Source organism: Mustela erminea, chromosome 17, assembly GCF_009829155.1.
Source record: "Mustela erminea isolate mMusErm1 chromosome 17, mMusErm1.Pri, whole genome shotgun sequence".
Taxonomy (NCBI): domain Eukaryota; kingdom Metazoa; phylum Chordata; class Mammalia; order Carnivora; family Mustelidae; genus Mustela; species Mustela erminea.
In genome coordinates, this window is record NC_045630.1 from 67,943,750 (window position 1) to 67,968,648 (window position 24,899).

The 24,899-nt window shown below is 43.0% G+C and overlaps 1 protein-coding gene across 14 annotated transcripts; it reads left to right on the plus strand.

Moving 5' to 3' along the window:
* The first annotated feature begins 378 nt into the window (after positions 1 to 378).
* FCRL3 (Fc receptor like 3) lies at positions 379 to 23,486 on the plus strand. 14 transcript variants are annotated; one of them, XR_004280014.1, is made up of 18 exons: positions 379 to 533; positions 838 to 932; positions 1,867 to 1,887; positions 2,887 to 3,129; positions 3,598 to 3,855; positions 4,083 to 4,367; positions 5,151 to 5,438; positions 5,619 to 5,897; positions 6,018 to 6,296; positions 6,600 to 6,767; positions 17,985 to 18,012; positions 18,396 to 18,476; positions 19,104 to 19,222; positions 19,426 to 19,494; positions 19,922 to 19,990; positions 20,922 to 20,953; positions 21,040 to 22,279; positions 22,886 to 23,486. XR_004280014.1 is itself a non-coding variant. In XM_032317691.1 (17 exons), the coding sequence occupies exons 1-17, from the start codon at positions 523 to 525 to the stop codon at positions 21,163 to 21,165; spliced, it is 2,451 nt and encodes an 816-aa protein (XP_032173582.1). In that variant the 5' UTR covers positions 379 to 522; the 3' UTR covers positions 21,166 to 23,485. The 14 variants fall into 14 exon arrangements, 10 of the variants coding, with proteins under 10 accessions (XP_032173582.1, XP_032173583.1, XP_032173591.1 ...); XR_004280015.1 differs by having other exon boundaries at positions 23,124 to 23,486; XR_004280012.1 differs by having other exon boundaries at positions 21,040 to 22,976; positions 23,124 to 23,485.
* Positions 23,487 to 24,899: the final 1,413 nt, after the last annotated feature.

Here is a 24,899-nt window from a genome sequence, read left to right on the forward strand (position 1 = left end):
TACTTCCCAAGACATGTGAGTAACAATCTCCCCCGCCCCACCGCTGCCGTGTTTCCTGGTGGTTTTTGCAGGGGGAAATGGTGAGAACCACGGGGGCTGGTCCAGGCACAATGTGGCTGTTGACAGGCTGAGACCCTCACAACATAGGTTCACATTTGTCTGCTTGTTCACTTACCCCCAATCTGTGCAGGTCTCAGGGGCACTTAGGGAAGCTTATTCTGCTAAACTGCAGAGGGATGTGTTTTTGTTTTTGTTTTTGTTTTTGTTTTTGTTTTTTAAGTAGCCTCAGCGCCAAATGTGGAGCTGCAACTCATGTCCCTGAGATTGAGAGTCGCATGCTCTACCAGCTGAGTCATTCTGCAAATCCTCTTCAGCAACTTCAGCCCAGCTTATATAAAGCTCAAAAGGTTTTACATCTACTTTAACCCTTTGACTTTGTGGGGCTCCCATCATAAAACACACTTTGACACCAGACTGACCAAGTGTGTCTGTACTAGGACCTCATGTGACACCGAAGTTTGTATGAATTTAAGGTAAGGAAGCGGTTTCCATTTGAGAAATGAAGAAAAAGTTATTTGCATACTAGCAAATGCACAGCTTGGCATTTTCTGAGGACCCAGGCACAGCCTTGGAGATACTTGTCCTGGCAGACGTGGACCACCAGAAGGTGGCCACCAACATCGGAAATGGCACAGCTACCAGCCCGAAAGACAAGGGCCATGTAGGAAAGTAGCCACTTTCACGTTTTGAGAACACCAGCAAGACCTGATTATTTTACTTCCTTTTTCTAATTCTGTGGGCCTTATCTGAGTACTACTCTCTGGCCGTCCTTCACAGACGGGAGAGAAGCCTGGCTTCTGGTAAGATGGGCTTTCCCTGCCATCGGCCGGACCAGGTCCCTGTGCTTCTGTGGCTGCTGCTGCTGATCCTGGGTGAGTAGTGGTCAGACTCGGACAGGGGCCCAAGTTCTTAATGTCAGCAGGTGGAGGGAAAGCCAGGGGGCTTCTATCTCCGTTTCCCCTTGGGCTTCAGACACATAGCAAAGGTGGAAAATGAACAGAGCTAGGTTTCCAGGGAACCGAAAGACTCCGGAGACCTGGCCATCCTTTGTGGCACCTTGGCTTCCTGCTCATTTCCTTTCTCACCTCATAGGAAGCTTGGATTTTTCTCTCTACGAAACCACACCTCTAAACGCCCAGAGAAACAGTTACTGCCCACACGGGTGAGGGGAGGAAGGTCTGCGGAGCAACATGGCTCCTTCCTGACATTTTAAGCCAATATTTAACCAGAGAGTGAAAAAGTAGGGGGAGGGATGCCCAGGTGGCTCAGTCCTTAAGCTTCTGCCTTTGGCTCAGGTCTTGATCCGGAGGTCCTGGGGTCAAGCCCGCATCAGGCTTCCTGCTCAGCAGGGAATCTGCTTCTCTCCCCCTCTGTCTTTCCCCCTGCTTGTGCTCTCTCTTGTTCTCACGCTCAAATAAATAAAATCTTAAAAAAATAAATAAATAAAAGAAAGGAAAAGTAGGGGGAACAGTGCCCAAGAAGTGAGGAGGAAGGGGGAGATAAAGCGTTTCTCCAAGCCCTTCTCGGCCTCTGCTCTGCCCAGCTCAGGCCAGAGAAGAGAGCACGAGCTACTGCGCGCAGAGCAAGGAGGCCAGGGGTGTGGATACGAGCCATTCACGCTCATCACAGAAATCAGAGGCTGCATTTTTGTTTGGGGGCCGTGGGAGGTATGGAATGTGCAGAAAGAAATGGGAGGGAAAGCCCAAGAAGGGACTGTGGCTGGGTTGCTGGGAGTTTCTCAGAGTCTAACCAAGGGTTGGAACAGTGTCACCCCATGCTAACCTTTAACCTTTGGCTCTCTCACAGCTCCCGGACGAGAGCAATCAGGTCAGTCTTCCTTTCCCTCTCCCTCCTGCTCTCTGGGCATTGGTTCTTCCAGCCAGCATGCCTGTCCCTGTAAATGGGGGCTGAGGTTGTACCAGAATGAGTGGTGCTGCCACTCTGGGGTCACACCTGTCACCCTGGCCAGTGAGCAGAGAGCCTCCTGTGATCTCTGCAGCCTTCAGTCCTTTCCCCATCAGTGCAGGGCAAGGAAGCATTCGCAGAGGCAGGAGGCTAATGTCCAGAACCTTCCATCTGTCTCCTTTTTTCCCCTGAGGACCATCCTCCACACCCGTTTGTTCAAGCTAGAGCCACCATCAAAGGACAGAAAAGCAGCTCCTATTCACAGAGGAAGTGCTGCCCCCGAATCTTCATACACTCCGAAGGGAGCTCATGCTGCTGTCCTGCTTCCATTTCGGGTCCCATTTGTCATTTGCAATTTTGTGTACAAAGGGGATTTCTGAAGCAGCCCATGCCTCTCCATTCAAATTCTGTATGTCCCTTCATCTTTTATTGTGTCTGACTTAGAGTGTAGACAAAAGATGCCTTCTCCATAGAATCTCAAGTCAAAGTTTAAAAATAATGAAAGCAGGAAAAAATATGTTGTCCATTACCTACGAGCAACCAAGTAGGAAGTGATTGTTCAGAGTCTAGAGACTACATCCCAGGCCCACCTGTACCTTGACAGGAATGCACAAGACAAGAACATTTTAGAATCAGCCACCTTCAGAGGCCCTCATAGTGCGTGCCCAGCTACACATCCCATCTCCCAAGCTTTTCAGAACCCACCTCAGGGACCTGAGACCTCTCCCTTATGGCACCCACAGGCCCACTTCTGGCCTATGAAAAGGATGAGGAAGAGCAGGTTCTGCCCCAGGCATGTCCCCCAGTTGTATCTGCTCCTTTCCCCATGGGAATCGGCCACCAGCAGTTTGGGACCTCCCCTGGGTTCAGCCTACCTCCCATCCACCTTCATCTGCCTGTACCTTTCTGTTTCCTGTTTAGGAACACTTCCAAAAGCTTTTCTTCTCCTTGAACCTCCATGGTCCAGAACCTTCAAGGGAGAAATAGTGAATCTCACCTGCAAGGATGACCATTCTTGGGCCCAGGGATATGTATCTTGGTATTACAATAAAATTTCCTTGGGAAGTAGACCTGGAACAATCCAAATAGACAAGTCTGGATATTACTCATGCAAGACCCCAAGATCTTCCTTCAGTGACCCTGTGCGTGTGGAATTTTTATCTGGTGAGGAAAGAAAGGGGCGAGTCTCTGAAATGAAGCTGCTGGGCACATGTCTGAAGGCTGGGTGAACCCAGGGAACACAGACTGTTGTAAGCAGACATGAGGCTATTTGATGAATTGATCCTAGTTGGGAGAATGAGGAGATAGGGCTGTGGAGGACAGCACACTGTCCATCTCCTCCACCCAGAGACATGTCAGGAACCCAGAAGCCACCAGGCGAGAAGGGACTTGGGTCTAAAGGAAGATATGGTAGAAAATTGCTCTTTTAATGATACATATGAGGATCTCTTAGGTACATTTTCTGAAAAGCAGTTCACTATCTAGGACAAGAGAGCATTAGTAGTGCGGCCACATGGAAATGGTGGTGGAGGACATTCACCAATGTGTGCAGGGCCATAGCTCTTCCCTCAAGGGCAGAAGTGAGAGTTTGAAGAAAGAAACAGATGGAGTATGTTTGTTCACTCTTTGCAGACTGGCTGATCCTCCAGGCCTCACACCCTGTCTTTGAAGGAGATGATGTAACTCTGAGATGCCTGGCGAAGAAAGAAAAAAAAACTTATGAAAAGACTTTCTACAAAAATAAAAAAAAAATGAGACATCATTCTCAGTCAGAGGTCACAATACATTCAGTCTCTAGGGACAATAACGAATATCATTGTACTGTTTCTAGTGAATATTTTTGGAGCCCATGGAAAGAAACTTCAAAAGCTTTAAAGATCCAAGTTCAAGGTAATGGCTATACTCCTGTGGGTAATAGGTCTTGACAGAGAAACTGTGTGGGGATCAAAGAGGGGCCTTCATGAGAGGCCTCTTCTGAGCATCCATGGGAAGGAGGTGAGAGGTGGTTCCATCTCCATGGGTCCCCACCTTCTGACATTGTGCTGAGAACACAGGTGTCCCTCTCCAGGAGCTCGGAGTCTCACTGCCCTGGGAACTGTTTTTGTGCTTCTCTATAGAGCTGTTTCCACAACCTGTGTTGAGAGCCAGACCTTCCCAGCCCATTGAGGGAAACCCAGTGAACCTGAAATGTGAGACCTGGCTCCCTCCACCAAGGTCATACATTTGGCTTCGGTTCTGTTTCTTCAGAGAAGATAAGGTCCTGGAACCTGGTTGGAGCAACTCCTCAGAGCTCCAGATCCCCACCATGTGGAGTGAAGACTCAGGGTCCTACTGGTGCCAGGCAAAGACAGCGACTTCCAGTATCATTAAAGAAAGCCTGCGATCCCAGATACATGTACAGAGTGAGTGTCTGTGGGGCAGAGGGAAGGGAGAAGAGAGCAGAGAATTACCTCTCTTGCTCCCTGAGATAGTGAACATGGCAGAGAGGAGCTACCAGCCATCCCACTATCCCTTTCTCTTAGGTTCAACATTGGCCTAACTTCCCTATAACATTCTCTTCCATCTAAGTTAGGTAATAATCATTATTGATCACTTGCTGGGTGTCTAACCTGTGAGGGCCACAAAGACATACAGGGTACATTCTTAGTGGGTGAACAGTTAACAAGAAGCACCAAAGACCACATGCAGTCTGTCTGTAGAGGCCCTTTGGGGTGTCCATGTGTCAATCAAAACTTGTTCCAAAATAATCGGAAAAGAGAAAGATAAACACAAACTGAAATAAAGAAGAAGGTGGGGAGGTGGTGCTGAGACTGGAGGAGGCTTGGAGGATGGAGAGGGGTTTGGGTTCTGAATCAAATCACTTCAGGATACAAAGAACCTTCCCTGTTCTCTTTCTTTATGGTCCATTGATGCAACAGAGGTGCCTTAGAGATAAAGGTCCATAAAATTTGACTGTGGTCAACGTTAGGTTTAAAAGAAGATAGACATTACCCGAGGACAGAAACCGTTGTGTGTGGGGACAGGTAATGTTCCCTTCATAATAATGTACAATTCCCTATCTCCCACTTTGGACCCCTGCCTACTGTACCTGTTGCTATTGGCTTATACGTGACAACACCAGCCTTCTCCTTGGCCCTGTAGCACCTGCCTTTGAGACCTTCTCAAATTCTCCTCTGTCCTCCTAGGGATCCCTGTGTCTGATGTGAATCTAGAGATCCAGCCCCCTGGGGACCAGCTGATTGAAGGAGGAGATATGGTCCTTATCTGCTCAGTAGCCAAGGGTACAGGGACTATCGCATTTTCCTGGCACCGGGAGGGCACAGAGAGAAGTTTGGGCAGGAAGATGGTGCGTGCCCTGTCAGCAGAGTTGCGGATAGCTGCAGTGAGGGAGCAGGACGCTGGGAGGTACTACTGCTCAGCCGACAATATTCAAGGCCCCATCCTCAGTAAACGGATCAGAGTCACACCAAAAAGTAAGTTCCTTGCTTTTTCACTCAACCTTGTTCCCAAGCCAAGGTTTAGTTTCTTTGTCAGCCAGAAGGATCTTCTGAAGAAGGCAAGGAAAAGAGGTGTGAAGATTTAAATGTCAACCAAGGAATGGCAAAGATGGAAGGTAAGGTGAGACCCTCTCTGACAGCTCCTGTCTCACTCAGTTCCAGCGTCCCACCCCATCCTCACTGTCAAGACACCCAGAGCCCTGGCCGTGGTGGGGGACATGGTGGAGCTTCGCTGTGAGGCCCAGAGGGGCTCTCCCCCGATCCTGTACCGGTATTACCATGAGGACGTCATCCTGGGGACCAATTCGGCCCCCTCTGGAGGAGGAGCCTCCTTCAACCTCTCTCTGACAGCAGAACATTCTGGAAACTATGCCTGTGAAGCTGACAACAGCCTGAGGGCCCAGCGCAGTGAGGCAGTGATGCTCAGTGTCACAGGTAGGGCTTGTCTTGATCCCAGGTCTATATTCCTACTACTAAATTATGCTGGATGTTTCCTTTATTATCTGGTATACATTCTCAATTAAAACTGCCAATGAACTATGTTTCCTCCTTCAGTTCCAGTGTCTCGCCCTGTCCTCACCTTCAACCCTGCCAGGCCCCAGGTTGTGGTGGGAGATTTGTTAGAACTTCGCTGTGAGGTCCAGAGAGGCTCTCCCCCGATCTTATACTGGTTTTATCATGAAGATGTCATCCTGGGGAACACATCGGCTCCCTCTGGAGGAGGAGCATCTTTTAATCTCTCTCTGACCACAGAACATTCTGGAAACTACTCCTGTGGGGCTGACAATGGCCTGGGGGTCCAGAGAAGTTACATGGTGACACTCAACTTCACAGGTATGTTGGAGGTACCTGAGTTTCAGATTACAGTTAAGATCAATAAAATATTTTTCCTACAGACTGTGCAAATTCTACCATCAAAGAGTTTTTGAACATGCACACAAAGGCTTGGGGCTTCCAGAGATTGTGTTGATTTCATGGGGGAAAGAAAGGGAATAGATTTCAATCTTAGATGCTAACAACCATGGGCCATTATTTTGAAAATTACCAATTATAGTGGAGATAATTCAAATGGAGGAATTAGAACCTGGAAGAAAACTGTCCTGATAGATCTCTATTCCCCACCTACATGTTGTCTAGGTCAAAAAAACTTGCCACCAGAACTCAAATACAGGTCTTCCCATTTAGGGCTTTCCACAAGCAAAGTAATCCATATCACTGTGGGCTTCATTGGGTGCCTGCTAAGTGTGTCCGGCCTTGCTGCTACTGCTTATTTGGTGAGGTACTTCAGGACCCAAAGGAAATCAGGTGGGTGTCTATGTGTTACCCTCTGATGTTGTGACTTTTGCCATTGCTATCATAATTTGGACTTGTGTAGTGCATTCTCTTAAGATGATTATTCTCTTCCAAATAGTAAACCCTCAGTTCTACTCACTGGCACCTGTAGGCAACAGTGACAAAAAGGCAGAATACATTTCTCAATGAAGTTGTCACTCCATGTGTTTAATTTGAGATTTAAACTAGGTAGCAGAGTTTTGCTTCTAATTAAAAATTAGAAAGGTGTTTATTTGCCAATCCACCCCCAGTTCAAAGCTTACTGAGAACAAAAGGAATAATATTAAAAAGTCTTTCATTTGTAACAACAAAAGATGGGTAATAGCCATGGTGCAAACCATACATTCTGAAATATATTCGGGTTCCAGTCAAATATTGTGAAATTTGGAAAATTAATATGGATGCTGAGAATGAAATGAAATGGACTCTGAAAAGCAATCTGAGGGTTTTGAAGGGGAGGGGTGGGAGGTTGGGGGAGCCAAGTGGTGGGCATTATGGAGGGCACGTATTGCATGGAGCACTGGGTGTGGCGCATAAACAATGAATTCTGTTACGCTGAAAAGAAATTTTAAAAAAAGAAATTAAAATTTCAGTTTTTTATCATTTCAAGTACATAGAAATACAATTTATTTTTTATGCTGATCTTATATCTTGCAACCTTGCTATATACATATTTATTAGTTCCAGTCTCTCTTTTATAGATTCCATCAGATTTTTTACGGAGGTGATTCTGTCATCTGAAAAAAAAGATAACCCCCCTCCTTCCTTTCCCATCTGAGTTACTTTTATTTCTTTTTCTTGCCTTATTGCCCTGGCTAGAACCTCCTGTACAATGTTGAATACAAGTGGTGAGAGCACATATAGCATATCAGCATAGCAGGTCTTGTTGCTCATATTAGGGGAAAGTATTTGTCTCTCGTCATTTAATATGGTAATGTTAGCTTTGGATTTTTTGGTAGATGCTCTCTATTAGGCCAAGGAAGTCCCTACTATTTGTAATTTGCTGAGGATTCTTATAAGGAAAATCTTTGTCAAATGTTTTTTCTACATTGATTGAGATGATCATATGATTCTCTTTTCTAGTCGATTGATACGGATTTTGAATACTGAATGTCAAAACAACCTTGCATTTTTGAGGTCAACGTCACTTGGTCATGACTGTTGAATTTGATGTGGTAAAATTTTGTTAAGAATGTTTACAACTACATTCATGAGGGATACTGCTTGGTAGACTTATTTTCTTATTATATCTTTATCAGACTTGATGTCAAGGTAACACCCATTTAATTACCACTTCTAGTATTTGTCATTCCTTTTTGTGTCTCCATATTTCCATATGGTATCATTTTCTTTCTGCCTGAAGTACATTTCACATTTCTCAGAATATGGGTCTGCTGGTGAGCTTGACTGGTCGTGTTGCTAAAGTCTATTATATCTGTAATGATTTTCTACTTGATCTATCAACTATTGAAAGAGGGGTATCGAAATCGCCAACGCTAACTATGGATTTAGCCATCTCTTCTTACAATTCCATCAAGTTTTGCCTTTGGTATTTTGAAGCTCTTTTATTAGGTGCATAAATGTTTGTAATCATTTGTGTTTTTGGTAAAATGATCAGCTTATCCTCGTGAAATGATATTTTTATCCCTGTTAGTGTCATTTACTCTGAAGTACTCTTTGATATTAATGTATTAATAAAGTACTGTTAACATGTATTCTTTTTTTAAAAATATTTTATTTATTTATTTGAGAAAGAGGGTGAGAGAGATAGCATGAGAGGCAGGAGGGTCAGAGGGAGAAGCGGACTCCCCACTGGGTGAGGAGACTGATGAGGACTCGATTCTGGGACTCCAGGATTGTGATCAGAGCTGAAGGCAGATGCTTAACCGATGGAGCAACCCAGGTTCCCCTAACATGGTTTTTCTTTATCCATCTTTTCACTTGTAACCTATATAGGCCCTTATATTTAAGGCATTTTTTTTATAAATACATAGCATATAATTAATTGTTGCTTTTTATCCAATATGACAGTCTCTATCTTTTAACTAAGGTATTTAGATCGTTTATATTAATGTGATGATAAGATTAGATTTAAAGTCTATTATTTTGCTATTTATTTTCTATTTGTTCCATCTGTTCTTTGTTTACCTTTTCCTTTTTTTCTACCTTCTTTTAGACCAACTGAGTATTTTTTATGATTCCATTTTTCCCTCTGTTGGCATACTAGGTATATAATTCTTTGTTTTGTTTACTTCACTGGTTGTTTTAGCATTTCTAATATAGATAGTTAAATTACCACAGTCTATCTTCAGGTGCATTCAGTTACTTCATATATAGTGTAAGAATATTACTGGGGCACCTGGGTGGCTCAGTGGATTAAAGACTCTGCCTTCGGCTCAGGTCATGGTCTCAGGGTCCTGGGATTGAGCCCTGCATTGGGCTCTCTGCTCAGCGGGGAGCCTGCTTCCCCGCCTCTCTCTGCCTGCCTCTCTGCCTACTTGTGATATCTCTCTCTCTCTCTCTATCAAATAAATAAATAAAATCTTTTTTTAAAAAAAAGAATATTACTATTATAGGGCGTCTGGGTGGCTTGGTCAGTTAAGCATCCAGCTCTTGATTTTGGCTCAAGCCATGATCTCAGGGTCATGGGATCAAGCCTCCCATTGGGCTCCACACTGAGCTGCAGAGTCTTCATTAGATTCTTTCTCCCTCTCCCTCTGACTCTCCTCCCACTCGCTTTCTCTCTAAATGAGTAAAGAAATAAAGAAATAAGTGAAATTTTTTAAAAAAGGATATTCCACTCTGCACTCCATTTCTTCCCTCCTAGCTACAGTGCTATTAGTTTTGTATACAGTCACTTACCTGTTAGTTATTAAATATAATTTAAGAGACTTAAGTATAATTTAAGAATTTTACATACTTACTTAAGTAGTTACCACTTCTGATTTCCTTTATTTCTTTTTGTATCTTCAAATTCCATCTGGTATTACCTTCTTTCTGCCCCAAAGATTTCTTTTAACATTTCTAATAGATGGGTCTGCTGCTGATGAATTATTTCAGGTTTTATATAGTCTGTAAAAGTCTCTGTTTTGCATTCATTGTGAAAGATGCCTTTGCTGTTATAGGATTATAGGTAGAAATTTTTTCTTCTTTACATATTTTAAAGATACTGCTTTACTATCTTCTTGTGTGCATTGTTTCTGACAAGAAATACACTATCATCCTTTGTTCTTCTGTGACTGCGTTTTTTTTCCTCTCTAAATGTTTTTCATGGATCAGGGATTCTTGAACTAATGGACTTTTTAATTCAGTGTCTTGGGTGCCTGTAAGGTTTCACTACTTTATATTTTGGAATTACTAAAGCTTTTCTTTCTGTCTATCTCTCACTTGGCATAACATGACACTTCCTTTTCTGTCAGGACAAATGCTTTTGTTCGCCCTTTCTTAGGGCTTATACTGAAAATCAAGCAAGCAAACAAAGAAATAAAAAGAATATTTGGATCTCAATGTAATGAAAAAACTTACATGTATTTTTCTTAGTGATGCTGATCAAGCATTTTCTCCTTACTCTTTTGTCTTCAGGTCCATCAATGAGCTTCTGTCCTATTTCTTTGCATGAAAAATGGCACCAACGTTTTATAACTGATTTTTTTAATTAGTTCATTGTTTTATTAACTTTTTTTAATTTTTTATTTTTTATAAATGTATAATATATTTTTATCCCCAGGGGTACAGGTCTGTGAATTGCCAGATTCACACTCTTCACAGCATTCACCATAGCACATACCCTCCCCAATGTCCAAAACCCTACCTCCTCTCCCAACCCCACTCCCCCCAGCAACCCTCAGTTTGTTTTGTGAGATTAAGATTCACTTATGGTTTGTCTCCCTCCCAATCCCATCTTGTTTTCATTTATTCTTCTCCTACCCCCTTAAGCCCCCATGTTGCATCACCACTTCCTCATATCAGGGAGATCATATGATAGTTGTCTTTCTCTGCTTGACTTATTTTGCTAAGCATGATATCCTCTAGTTCCATCCACATCATCGCAAATGGCAAGATTTCACTTCTTTTGATGGCTGCATAGTATTCCATTGTGTATATATACCACATCTTCTTTATCCATTCATCTGTTGATGGACATCTAGGTTCTTTCCATAGTTTGGCTATTGTAGACATTGCTGCTATAAACATTCGGGTGCACATGCCCCTTCACATCACTACGTTTGTATCTTTACGGTAAATATCCAGTAGTGCAATTGCTGGACCATAGCGCAGTTCAATATTCAACATTTTGAGGAACCTCCATGCTGTTTTCCAGAGTGGTCGCACCAGCTTGCATTCCCACCAACAGTGTAGGAGGGTTCCCCTTTCTCTGCATCCTCGCCAGCATCTGCCATTTCCTGACTTGTTAATTTTAGCTATTCTGACTGGTGTGAGGTGATACCTCATTGTGGTTTTGATTTGTATTTCCCTGATGCCGAGTGACGTGGAGCACTTTTTCATGTGTCTGTTGCCCATCTGGATGTCTTCTTTGCAGAAATGTCTGTTCATGTCCTCTGCCCATTTCTTGATTGGGTTATTTGTTCTTTGGGTGTTGAGTTTGATAACTTCTTTATAGATTTTGGACACTAGCCCTTTATCTGATAGGTCGTTTGCAAATATCTTCTCCCATTCTGTTAGTTGTCTTTTGGTTTTGTTAACTGTTTCCTTTGCTGTGCAAAAGCTTTTGATCTTGATGAAATCCCAATAGTTCATTTTTGCCCTTGCTTCCCTTGCCTTTTGCGTTGTTCCTAGAAAGATGTTGCTGCGACTGATGTTGAAGACGTTGCTGCCTGTGTTCTCCTCAAGGACTTTGATGGATTCCTTTCTCACATTGAGGTCCTTCATCCATTTTGAGTCTATTTTCGTGTGTGGTGTAAGGAAATGATCCAAATTCATTTTTCTGCATGTGGCTGTCCAATTTTCCCAACACCATTTATTGAAGAGGCTGTCTTTTTTCCATTGGACATTCTTTCCTGCTTTCTCAAAGATTAGTTGACCATAGAGTTGAGGGTCTATTTCTGTGCTCTCTATTCTGTTCCATTGATCTCTGTGTCTGTTTTTGTGCCAGTACCATGCTGTCTTGATGATGACAGCTTTGTAATAGAGCTTGAAGTCCGGAATTGTGATTCCACCAACTTTGGCTTTCTTTTCCAATATTCCTTTGGCTATTTGAGGTCTTTTCTGGTTCCATATAAATTTTAGGATTATTTTTTCCATTTCTTTGAAAACAATGGATGGTATTTTGATAGGAATTGCATTAAATGTGTAGATTGCTTTAGGTAAGCATAGACATTTTCAAAATATTTGTTCTTCCAATCCAGGAGCATGGAACATTTTTCCATTTCTTTATGTCTTCCTCAATTTCTTTCATGAGTACTTTATAGTTTTCTGAGTATAGATTCTTAGCCTCTTTGGTTAGTTTATTCCTAGGTATCTTATAGTTTTGGGTTCAATTATAAATGAGATCGACTCCTTAATTTCTCTTTCTTCTGTCTTGTTTTTGGTGTATAGAAATGCAACTGATTTCTGTGCATTGATATTATATCCTGACACTTTACTGAATTCCTGTACAAGTTCTAGCAGTTTTGGAGTGGAGTCTTTTGGGTTTTCCACATATAGTATCATATCATCTGTGAAGAGTGATAGTTTGACTTCTTCTTTGCCGATTTGGATGCTTTTAATTTCCTTTTGTTGTCTGATTGCTGAGGCTAGGGCTTCTAGTACTATGTTGAATAGCAGTGGTGATAATGGACATCCCTGCCATGTTCCTGACCTTAGTGGAAAAGCTTTCAGTTTTTCTCCATTGAGGATGATATTTGCGGTGGGTTTTTCATAGATGGCTTTGATGATATTGAGGTATGTGCCCTCTATCCCTACACTTTGAAGAGTTTTGATCAGGAAGGGATGCTGTACTTTGTCAAATGCTTTTTAAGCATCTAATGAGAGTATCATATGGTTCTTGTTCTTTCTTTTATTAATGTATTGAATCACATTGATTGATTTGCAGATGTTGAACCAACCTTGCAGCCCTGGAATAAATCCCACTTGGTCATGGTGAATAATCCTTTTAAGGTACTGTTGAATCCTATTGGCTAGTATTTTGGTGAGAATTTTCACATCTGTGTTCATCAAGGATATTGGTCTGTAGTTCTCTTTTTTGATGGGATCCTTGTCTGGTTTGGGGATCAAGGTGACGCTGGCATCATAAAATGAGTTTGGAAGGTTTCCTTCCATTTCTATTTTTTGGAACAGTTTCAGGAGAATAGGAATTAGTTCTTCTTTAAATGCTTGGTAGAATTCCCCTGGGAAGCCATCTGGCCCCGGGCTTTTGTTTGTTTGGAGATTTCTGATGACTGTTTCAATCTCCTTACTGGTTATAGGACTGTTCAGGTTTTCTATTTCTTCATGGTTCAGTTGTGGTAGTTTCTATGTCTCAAGGAATGCATCCATTTCTTCCATATTGTCAAATTCGTTTGCGTAGAGTTGCTCATAGTATGTTCTTACAATTGTTTGTATTTCTTTGGTGTTAATTGTGATTTCTCCTATTTCATTCATGATTTTATTTATTTGGGTCCTGGTCCTTTCTCTTTTCTTTTTTATAAGTCTGGCCAGGGGTTTATCAATCTTATTAATTCTTTCAAAGAACCAGCTCCTAGTATCGTTGATTTGCTCTTTTTTTTGTTTGTTTGTTTCTATTTCATTGATTTCTGCTCTGATCTTTATGATTTCTCTTCTCCTGCTGGGTTTAGGGCTTCTTTCTCGTTCTTTCTCCATCCTCTTTAGGTTTAGGGTTAGGTTATGTACTTGAGACCTTTCTTGTTTCTTGAGAAAGGCTTGTACCACTATATATTTTCCTCTCAGGACTGCCTTTGCTGTGTCCCACATATTTTGAACTGTTGTGTTTTCATTATCATTTGTCTCCATGAATTTTTTCAATTCTTCTTTAATTTCCTGGTTGACCCATTCATTCTTTAAAAGGATGCTGTTTAGTCTCCATGTATTTGGGTTCTTTCCAAATTTCCTCTTGTGATTGAGTTCTAGCTTCAGAGCATTGTGGCCTGAAAGTATGCAGGGAATGATCCCAATCTTTTGATACTGGTTGCGACCTGATTTAGGACCCAGGAAGTTCCATGTGCACTGGAGAAGAATGTGTATTCTGTTGCTTTGGGATGAACTGTTCTGAATATATCTGTGATGTCCATCTGGTCCAGGGTGTCATTTAAGGCGTTTATTCCCTTGTTGATCTTTTGCTTGGATGATCTGTCCATTTCAGTGAGGGAAGTGTTAAAGTCTCCTACTATTATTGTATTATTGTTGATGTATCTCTTTGATTTTGTTATTAATTGGTTTATACAGTTGGCTGCTCCCACGTTAGGGGCATAGATATTTAAAATTGTTAGATCTTCTTGTTGGACAGATCCTTTGAGTATGACATAGTGTCCTTCGTCATCTCTTATTATAGTCTTTGGCTTAAAATCTAGTTGATCTGATATAAGGATTGCCACTCCTGCTTTCTTCTGATGTCCATTAGCATGGCAAATTGTTTTCCACCCCCTCACTTTAAATCTGGAGGTGTCTTTGGGTCTAAAATGAGTTTCTTGTAGGCAACATATGGATGGGTTTTGTTTTTTTATTCATTCTGATACCCTGTGTGTTTTGATTGGGGCATTTAGCCCATTAACATTCAGGGTAACTATTGAGAGATATGAATTGAGTGCCATTGTATTGCCTGTAAGGTGACTTTTACTGTATATTGTCTCAGTTCCTATCTGATCTACTACTTTTAGGGTCTCTCTTTGCTTAGAGGACCCCTTTCAATATTTCCGGTAGAGCTGGTTTGGTGTTTGAAAATTCTTTCAGTTTTTGTTTGTCCTGGAAGCTTTTTATCTCTCCTTCTATTTTCAATGATAGCCTAGCTGGATATAGTATTCTTGGCTGCATGTTTTTCTCGTTTAGTGCTCTGAATATATCATGCCAGCTCTTTCTGACCTGCCAGGTCTCTGTGGATAAGTCTGCTGCCAATCTAATATTTTTACCATTGTATGTTACAGACTTCTTTTCTCGGGCTCCTTTCAGGATTTTCTCTTTCACTAAGACTTGTAAATTTTACTATTAGGTGACGGGGTGTGGACCTATTCTTGTTGATTTTGAGGGGGTTTCTCTGCGCCTCCTGAATTTTGATGCTTGCTCCCTTTGCCATATTAGGGAAATTCTCTCCAATAATTCTCTCCAATATACCTTGTGCTCCCCTCTCTCTTTCTTCTTCTTCTGGAATCCCAATTATTCTAATGTTGTTTTGTCTTATGGTGTCACTTATCTCTGGAATTCTCCCCTCGTAGTCCAGTAGCTGTTTGTCCCTCTTTTGCTCGGCTTCTTTCTTCTCTGACATTTGGTCTTCTATATTCCTAATTCTTTCTTCTGCCTCATTTATCCTAGCAGTGAGAGCCTCCATTTTTTTATTGCACCTCATTAATAGCTTTTTTTTAATTTCAACTTGGTTATATTTTAGTACTTTTATTTCTCCAGAAAGGGCTTTTATATCTCCCGAGAGGGTTTCTCTAATATCTTCCATGCCTTTTTCATGCCTGGCTAGAACCTTGAGAATTGTATGACTGATATTTTAAAGCTATTTAGTATTTTCTTAAATAACATTACATGTAAATTAAGTCCACATATCATTTTTTAAAATATATATGAAAGGAATAAGATTACTAAGCTTTATGGTACTCATCATAAAATGTATCACTCATTTAAAGCCTATTATATGCGATTTTGTAGTTTGTCTATTCCCAGTTATTCAATAACTACATCTCAGTTCAATTCAGTCAATATTATTATCGCCATATTAGAGATGAAAAAAAGGAGATATTTCATAAGTTATCTTTCCAAACTCGTGTATCTATTAAGAGTCAGAGTTGGGGCTTACTTGGGGTTCTTCCTAACCTTTGACTCCATACTCTCTCCACTGTACCTTTGTGACTTAAGGAAGGCTGGTCACATCTCCTACTTTCAAAACTACTTTTCTGTTTTATCACCTGTATTTGAGTCACTTACTAATTAAAAACATACTGTAAGTGCAGACATTAAGACCTTGCCAATGAAGTTAATAATGGTCAAAAAATAGATTGTTCAGCCATACAGCAACCGACACAGGGAAGTCAAGATAAGCAACAGTCATTTTATGTGATCCATGAGAACAGAAACCCAGGCGGTTCTGACCTCTCAATCTAGAGGAAGTCTTGTTTTAAACAGCAAACTCAGTAAGAAACTCCGACAGTCTACCAGTCAGAGGGTATCTGACTTCCTCATCTCACAATCTTCCCAACTTCCTTCTCATTGTCCATCAGCCTGCTCAGGGAGGAGCTCAGCCCTTTCCACTATTTCTGTCTTTCTTTTTTCTTTTTTAAATTATGTTATGTTAGTGACCATACAGTACATCATTAGTTTTTGATGTAGTGTTCCATGATTCACTGTTTGTGTAGAACACGCAATACTGAAAGCAACACGTGCCCTCCTTTATACCCATCACGGGACTAACACCCCCACCACCTTCCCCTCTAAAACCCTCAGTTTTGTTGCTACCCTGTGACCCAGCAATTGTACTGCTAAGTATTTACTCCATTTTTTTTGAAAAGAGAATTCTGTCTGCTCCTTAAGGCTGAGTGTATCCAACCCATTACCAAAGAGAGTGGTAACTATATTAACTCTGTGACTGAACTGCCGAGATGAAAATTCCAGTAATGTAATTTGCCAGATACTTGATATCTGGCAGGCAAATTAAACTCTCCAAGCACTGAGCCCAGAGTGAAGTACTAAGTTTCTTTGTGGTCATAACAATGCTACTTACCAATTTGGTGGTATCCATGTAAACTGCTTAGTGCCAGACCAACCCATACTTCTTCAGTGATATTAACCTGTGTCATGTAAATAGCCACCTTCTGGGTCTATTCTGTCTTTTGCAAATGAAGAGATAAACGGACTTGCAGACACATCCTGGGACTTAGCTCATCCACCCACAAGGGAGGACAGTGGCTGTTGACTGATACAAATCGCAATTTCTCTAAGGAGCTGTCACACAACTCTAGTTTAATTCATGGTTTGCAGACATCAATCATTTTTGATGAGAATGTTTATTTGGGGTAATACTTCATGGTGTCTAAGCCCAGTGAGACAGATGCAGAGCCACAATTAAACAGGCAGTGGTCAGTAGTGGGCTCTAGGAGGAGTCCTGCATTGGGGCAGGCCAAAAGGATTTCAGTGTCTCACTGATGATGAAAAACTGCCATATTTTCAAGACTGATGAAGGAGCCTTCCAGATTAGGTTTACCTGCAATCACCTATTATACAATTGTCAACGTGCCCCCCCTTTTTGTGGTCCTCAAAGTATATACTTTAATCCGTTCAGTTGCTGAACCAAACTTTACTGAATATTGTCAACATTCTAGCCACTGGGCAAATAAAAATAATTGAGACGGGGTTGCAGCCTCAAGTAACACCCTTTTTCATGATGGAGAGAGTTGGAGGGAAACCTACAAATAGGTAATTGCCATCCAGTATGGTGATTGTAATACTGCAGATTTCCATGTATGTGTAGATAGGTCACTTTAGAGCTCGCTGGCCCCAGGGAAAGCCCTGGAGGAGGAAAGATCAGTTGGAATCAGACAGATGAAAGAGAAGAGGAGAAGGGGTGTCGAGAAAACAGTATGTACCCAGCTGATTGGGTTTGCAAGGACCACAGGTACAGATACATCCGAGCTGGTTATGGGAGCCATATTTATTCACATGGTGTAGGAACTCTGTCTCTGGTCTCCATCTCCTGGGACTGTGGCCAGGGCAGAGAAGAGGAAGAGGGGAAGCACTGGGCCCAGAGTGAAGTACTAAGTTGTCCCTCTTGTGCTACTCAGCCACATCTCCTTAGAGTGCATGCTGCTTTTACTGACTGAATAAGTATGATTCTGGGCAACCATCTTTCCAGACCCCACCTTCCTCATCAGTAATATGCCATTGGCGGGGTAGAGCCTGATGTTCTCTAAGATCTGCCATGGCTAAGACCTAAAATGAATCTGATTTCCTGGAAAGGGCATTCTGATGTGGAGCCCACTACCTACACAGCTCACTCACGATCACTGATCTTCTGTTTTTCAGGAAGACTTCCTGCCACTGGAACACCCAGGTGAGGTCTCGTTTCGTATGCTGAGAATATTGTCATTATCTATTCATACCCACAAGACAGGGCCACAGGGTTATATGTACATTAAAAAATATTTGACTGGATTTCCTATTAACATTTTAAATTCTTACAAAATCCAAAAATGTGATTCAGAAAGCCACTTCCAGCCATATCTTTGAATAATACTCACTCAGACCTCGGCATACCCAGGACTCATGTCACTTGCTCTCCTTGTCACTCTACTTCTTCAGATGTGCCCTGGTGGAGAGCTGACCACGCCCACCCTAGTGGCTCCTCTGTTACCGGGCTCCACCTCAGACCTCATTCCTCCACCGCACACTCACTCGGGACATAATTATTAAATGCTGGCAATGTTCAATTCACAGTATTGACTGCAGAAGGAAACAGAAGTGCGGGTTAAAAAACACTCTTTTCCTAGAGATCTGTCAAGGATTCTTACAGGAAAGGTAAATGATTGTGATAAAAGCTGGAATATTGAAAGGGACCTTTTAAAAAAGATGAAGGTCACGTTCCGGGGGGGGGTGCGAAAGTCTTTGTGTATCAGTGTTTAAACATTTAAGTGTTTGAGAACAATAGGAAGTTGGGCAGATCTAACTGTTTACCGAAAAGACCTTGAGACTCTGCGCTTCGACCCACTGACTTTGTGTCAGTCGTCCCTCACTGTCACGCTGTCTTGGGCCGCACATCACGTTGCACACACCTTCTGAGTTCTCTTGAGAGAGTCATGCAGACTCAGGGTAGGCAGTCATGATATTTTAAAGAATATTTTATTTACTTATTATTTGAGAGAGAGCGTGAGTGAGCACGAGCAGGGAGAGGGCAGAGGGAGAAGGAGGGAATGATCAGAGAGAGAATCCCAAGCAGGTTCCACACTGAGCGTGGAGCCTGACACAAGGCTCAATTTCAAGACCCTAAGATTATGACTGATACCAAAATCAAGAGTCTGACTCTTAACCAACAGAACCAGCCTGTTTACAGGGACCACGCTGGGCTCCTCGTGGACACTGGTCTTCCTGAGACTCGGTGTGATCCACAAATCCTTCTCGCCCTGTGTCTCCCCCTGTATGCCCCAGTTACAGTCCCAAGGAGCATCAGGAGCCTTCCTGGTCTGGACCCTGCTCCACAGACCCCCACACGCCCCCCCACTCTGAGCCACCAGCCGTGATGGAGCCGCAGCCAGTGTACAGCAATGGTGAGACTTCCTAAGTAGCCCAGGGCCCCAGGGATGAACCAAGGTGGGAGGGGAGATTGAGCAACTGCCCAAGACTGAGTCACACTCAACTTGAAAATGACACTCCTGGCACCGTGTCTGAGACAGAAGATGAACTTAGTAGCTTAGAAGAGTCTAGAACGTGGGCTCTTGGCTGGAGCGAGCTATCATCTCCTCTCCCACAGTGAATCCTGGAGATGACAACCTGGTGTATTCCCAGATCTGGAGCAGCCAGCAAACAAAGGGGAATCCAGGTGAGAGGCCTTCCAGATGTATGTATAGATGCATGTATTGGGGAGATGAGGGCAGGGCAGATGAGGCAGCCATGTGTGAGGGGATCCACGAGGGGCCTCTGACCAGGCCTCTCAAGTATGAGTGGGCCACGGAAGGAAGGCATCATCTGCTCCCACACTGCCACCCTATGTCTGTGTCCCTTCCCTTGGACCCTTGTGCACTGCCACTGGACCCCACAGACTCTCTGAGGACAGACACTAGTGTTTCCACGAACTTACCAGTAGCACCCAGTGTGGTACTTAGGAAACTATGGGTCTCTTCAAATATCGTTTTAAAAGAATGCATGACTGCTAATTGCTAGTGTCAGCCTCGCATAACCTAATGTGTAGACGATCATAATTCTCCCAGACGGTCTGATTTCTAATCTCATCCTCCTCTGGCCCCCAGACACGGTTTCCAGCACGATCCCTCTGAGAGGCCCTGCCTATCACACCCAGGCTTGGATTCACGGCCTTGGTGACCCTTCCTTCCAAAGCTGGACCCTCGCTTGCCTCTGCTCTTCGGCCCCTCCCAGAGCTCTGGCCTTACTCCAGCCAAGCTGACCCTCCCCATCTTCCTGCTCACACTGGGCTGTTGCATGCTCTGGTGATCATGTGCCTCATCGGCCTGAAATGCCCTTCCCCCACCTAGTTTACCCAGTGACCCCTGCTCACATGTCAAGACATAGTTCAGGTGCCTCCATGAAACGTCCCCCCAGCCCTCCCTGTGTCCAAGCCTGGGAGGATGGGTTAGCTTCTGGCAACAACAGCTCATTACGTATTTCCATCTGGCGCCCATCCTACTTGTTGCATACATCTACACATCCATTGTTCCTCTTAAAAATTATAGGCTCCTTGGGTACACGGACTGAGTTTGTTTGTTGTTCCTCTGTCCTTGTAGCTTAATAGAAGGTCATTGTTTACTGAATACTTACTAATAAATGAATGAAAGAGATCCAGAGGACCCTTGGAAAGAGAAGAAACACACACACTGAATTTTCTTACTGCTTCACTGCAGATCTTCGTTGGGAATTTGTTGTGTAGTCTTAGAATGCCAACCCCCTCTCCAGCCTCCACCACTTTCCCCGTGTGAAGCAAAGCCTGTGTTCCACTTTCTCCCAATCAGTGCACACACAGAGGCCCTGAACGGGGGCGGGATGGAAGCAGGGGGACCGCTTGGCTGGGGCGATGAGCAGGGGAGAGACAAGGAAATCATCAGGAGAGTCACTCTGGGCATTTGGTGGGCAGGGGAAAGGCTTTATCAGTGTGTGGGGGTGGAAGAACCCCACAGAGCAAACCATCAAGAGCCCAGTTGCGGAAGGGAGATTTCGAAATGTGTTGTGAGTGGGTTGTGAGTTGGAATATGTCACCCACAGACTAATGCTGTCTTCCCTCTTCCCATCCAACAGCACGTTCACCAAGGACACATCGGAGGAATGAGGTGGGTCACGCTTTCCGCCTCCCTCTCGCAGAGCTCTCCTCCCTCACCTGTGCTTAGGTGCTCACTGTTTGTGGGATTTCCACCAGGAACCTGCAGTCATCTATTCGGAGCTGAAGAAGGCACAACCAGAAGACACTGCAGGGCAGGCCCATGAAGATCCTGCAGAAAACTATGAGAATCTCCCATGTGCACCATCAGCTCTGGACCACTAGCCCCCTACCCAGAGGGGCCCTCGAAGACCCTGGGAGCATCTGATACCTCCCCCTGTTCTCCACAAGCTCGCTTCTCCTTCCATCCAGCAGACTGGGTGAAGGTCCCTGTCCCCCGCCCCCCGCGCCTGAGTCTGCGTGTTCTCTGGGAACAGAATGGGCAGCATTTCGGTAAACACCGCATTTCTACACAGTAGAGACACATGAAAGCGGGCAGGTGGGCCTTCCCCTCCCATGCCCATGGAACAAGGAGGAAGGGCGAGTGGTCTAGCCAGGATCACAAGAGTGCTATCACTACCATGTGCTCCGAGTGCCGAAAGCTTTGACCGCGTCGTTTCTGCACGAACAATTGAAACACTTTGTTTCCTCTTCTAGATGGACAGGTGGTAAGTGACTGGTGATGATGATACTAATGAAGAGGATGACTACAGATACAGGACACACACCAATCTGCTCAGAATTGGGGGCCATCACCAGTCTTCCTCTCCCCCAGATCAAACTCTCCCATACCTGGGGCAGTCAAGCTCCACGGTTTGGTTGTTCAGCACCCACTATTTGGAGGCTCCAGGGATCAGCACCAACCCTGGAGGCCCAGGAGAGCCGGTGACTCTCAGGACTCAGATGGCAAAGCCTCATGTCTCTGGGAGCCCACGTGGCCTGAGCCAGCAGAGGAGGGAGCAACGCAGGCAGTCAGTGGGCCTACGGGACAGACCCCTCCCATTGCCCACCGATTCCCAAATAATTCAAGAGCTAAGCGTCCACCACGGGAGAAAGCATTTAAAAAGCAGGCCATCTGTTCCTAGGTCTCCAGAAAAGCGGCAGAGTTGCTTGGAGTGGCTTTTATTTACGTGAATAAGGGATTTGTCACCTGGGGTGAGACTGAACTTTCGATCGCTGTAAAAACGATAGGCCGTCGCCAGCTGGTGCGTTCACTGAGGACTGGTGTGCTTCGGCTGATACACGCCATGGACAACGTTGATTTTACACCTACCTGCCCTGTTTAGGACTTCAAGTAAATAACACAGCAAAGGCTTTGCAAACCTTTGGAATAGCAAGATAAAAAGAACAAAGTGTGTTTCAAAGATTATTCCTTTCCCTGTGGATGTCAGAATCCTGGGTAAGGGGAAGTGCAACATACAGCAAAGCTTAATCCAATTTGAGGTGTTAATCTTAGCCTCATGAGCTTGGCTGGCAAGCTAATTGGCTGAGGGGGTGGGGGAGTGTTGTCCTTCCTAAAGAGGGAATATGTATTTTTGTTATGAAAGAGTGACTTCTATGTCTTGTTTCCATATTAACAGGTACAAAATGTTCTCCAGAATGTACACCTGGCCTTTAGAGACAGCAAAAAATCCAGGTGTAATCTGTGTTTATGCTTAAATTTGGCCCCAAATGCCTCCCAACTTTGGGTTCCAGGAAGAATAGAGCCATATAGGGGGGAGAGGGACATGCCACAAGGTCCCAGCTGTGGGAAACCCATCTAAAAGAGTGGTGACAAAAGGCAAAGTCCCCAAGGGAGAGAAGCAGCATCAAGGCAGCATCCCAGGGCCAGTAAGAGTCATTCTGCAGGAGGGCATGTCAGACACCAGGATGGCAGCCTCTCACGTGGGCAAGGTCCATGATGCCAGTGAAAGATGGGGACAGCAAGGGGCTCTCTGGTGCTCAGAACAGTTCTGATGGGGTGCAGACGCTCTTCCCAGAACTCTGTATCCACGTCCTCAAACAGGGCAAACAGCACCCGTCAGCAGCAAAGGAGAGGCTAAGGAAGAATTGGGAAAAGATCCAAGAGGACGTCATGTTTCCAGCTGGTCAGGAAGGTAACATTTAAGACCTCAAGATTTAAGACATGACTATAATTTCTTTCTTTACATTATATTTATTTATATATTTACAAATGTCTGGAAGGACAATTTAAACACAATAAATCACATATATCTGAAGTATACCATTTCATGTTTTGGCAGATAAGAAACCAAAAAAATAAGAAACCACCACAATCAAGATCCCAAACATCTCCTTCATTCCCAGTGTTCTCCTGTCCTGAGGAACACATTTTTCCCTCCACACCATCTCCTGCCATCACCAGATATTTTCTGTCACTATAGATTAGGGTGTATTTTCTAAAGTTTTATGTAAATAGCACCATCCAGCATATACTCTTTTGTGCCTGGCGCCACTCACTAAGCAGAAGAATTTGAGACTCATTCACATTGTTTCAAATAGCCACAACATAGTCCTTTCCATTGCTAAATAATATTCCATTGGATGTGCTACATTTTTATTATCCATCCATCTGTAAATGGATATTTACATTGTTTCATTTATCATTAATTGAAATAAAATTACTATGAAAATTCACATACAAGTGTTTGTGTGGACATGTTTCCATGGCTCCTTTGTAAATAGCTGGGAGTAGAATTGCTGACTCACATGTAGATTTATGTTTAAGGTTTGAAGAGGCTTGATACTCTTTTCCAAAACATCTGCACCATGTCACATGCCCACGAGCACTGACTGATAGCTACAGTAGTTCCACACCCTTGTCAACACTTAGCATTGGCAGTCTTGAACTTTAGCCACTGCAAAGAGTATGTATTGTAGTGTAGTGTGATCCCACTATGGCTTTAATTTCTCTGCTGATCCATGATGCTGATTCTCTTCTCATGTCCTATTGGCTCTCTGTATATCTTCTGTGAAGGGTCTGTTCACACCTTCCACTTCTGCAAGAGTTTGGCATCTTTAGTTTTTTGTTCTGGTCTGATTTACAAGTTGTAAATATCTTCTCTATGTCTGTAGCTTGCTGTTCATTTTCTTAATGATATTTTTTGAAGAGCACAAGATTTTAGTTTTGAAAAAGTACAATTTATCAACTTTTTAATTTTATGAGCCTACTTGTGTTTCCTATCTAAGAAAGTATACCGTGAGGTCAAAAATATTCTCTTCTACTTTTTGCTAGAATTTTTACAGTTTTCACATGTACATTCAGGTCTATGCACCATTCAAAGTGACTTTTTTTGATATATGTATAGGGAAAGTATTCTTTTTTTTCCTGTGAATATCCACTTGTTCCAGCACCATTTGCTGAATAAGCATTCTTTTGCTTCTTTTTTAATTTGAGTTGTTCATCTCTTACCCAATTATTGGAGTTATTTATGTATTTGGGATATATATCCCTGTGTCAGATATATGTTTGGCAAATATTTCCACCTGATTTGTGACCTGTGTTTATATTCTTTCAACTGTGTCTTTCAAACAGAAAAGATTTTTAATTTAATAGAAATTATTTACCATTTTTTCTCTTATAGTTCATGTTTTGTATAGCCTGTTTCAAAACTATTTGCCTAACTTAATATTATAAATATATTTTTCACATTTTCCTCTAGAAATGTAACAGTTTTTAACTTATCTTATATTTAGATATGTGGTACATAGCAAGTTAATTTTTGTATACAGCATGAGGTAAGAGTTGATGTTGATTTTTCCCCATACAGACATCCAGGTGTTTTGCCACCATTTCCTTAAGAAACAAAACAAAAACAAAAACCCTACCTCTTTCCCATAGAATTACTTTATAACCTTGTCAGCAATCAATGGGCCATATCAATGTTAGCCTACCTCTGGGTTACCAGTAGATGATCTTACACATCTGTCCTTATGCCCAAAACCGCACTTTCCTGATTACTGTTGCCTTGTGTTAAGTCTTGAGATCAGTTGGTATAAGCTCATAACTATGTTGTTTT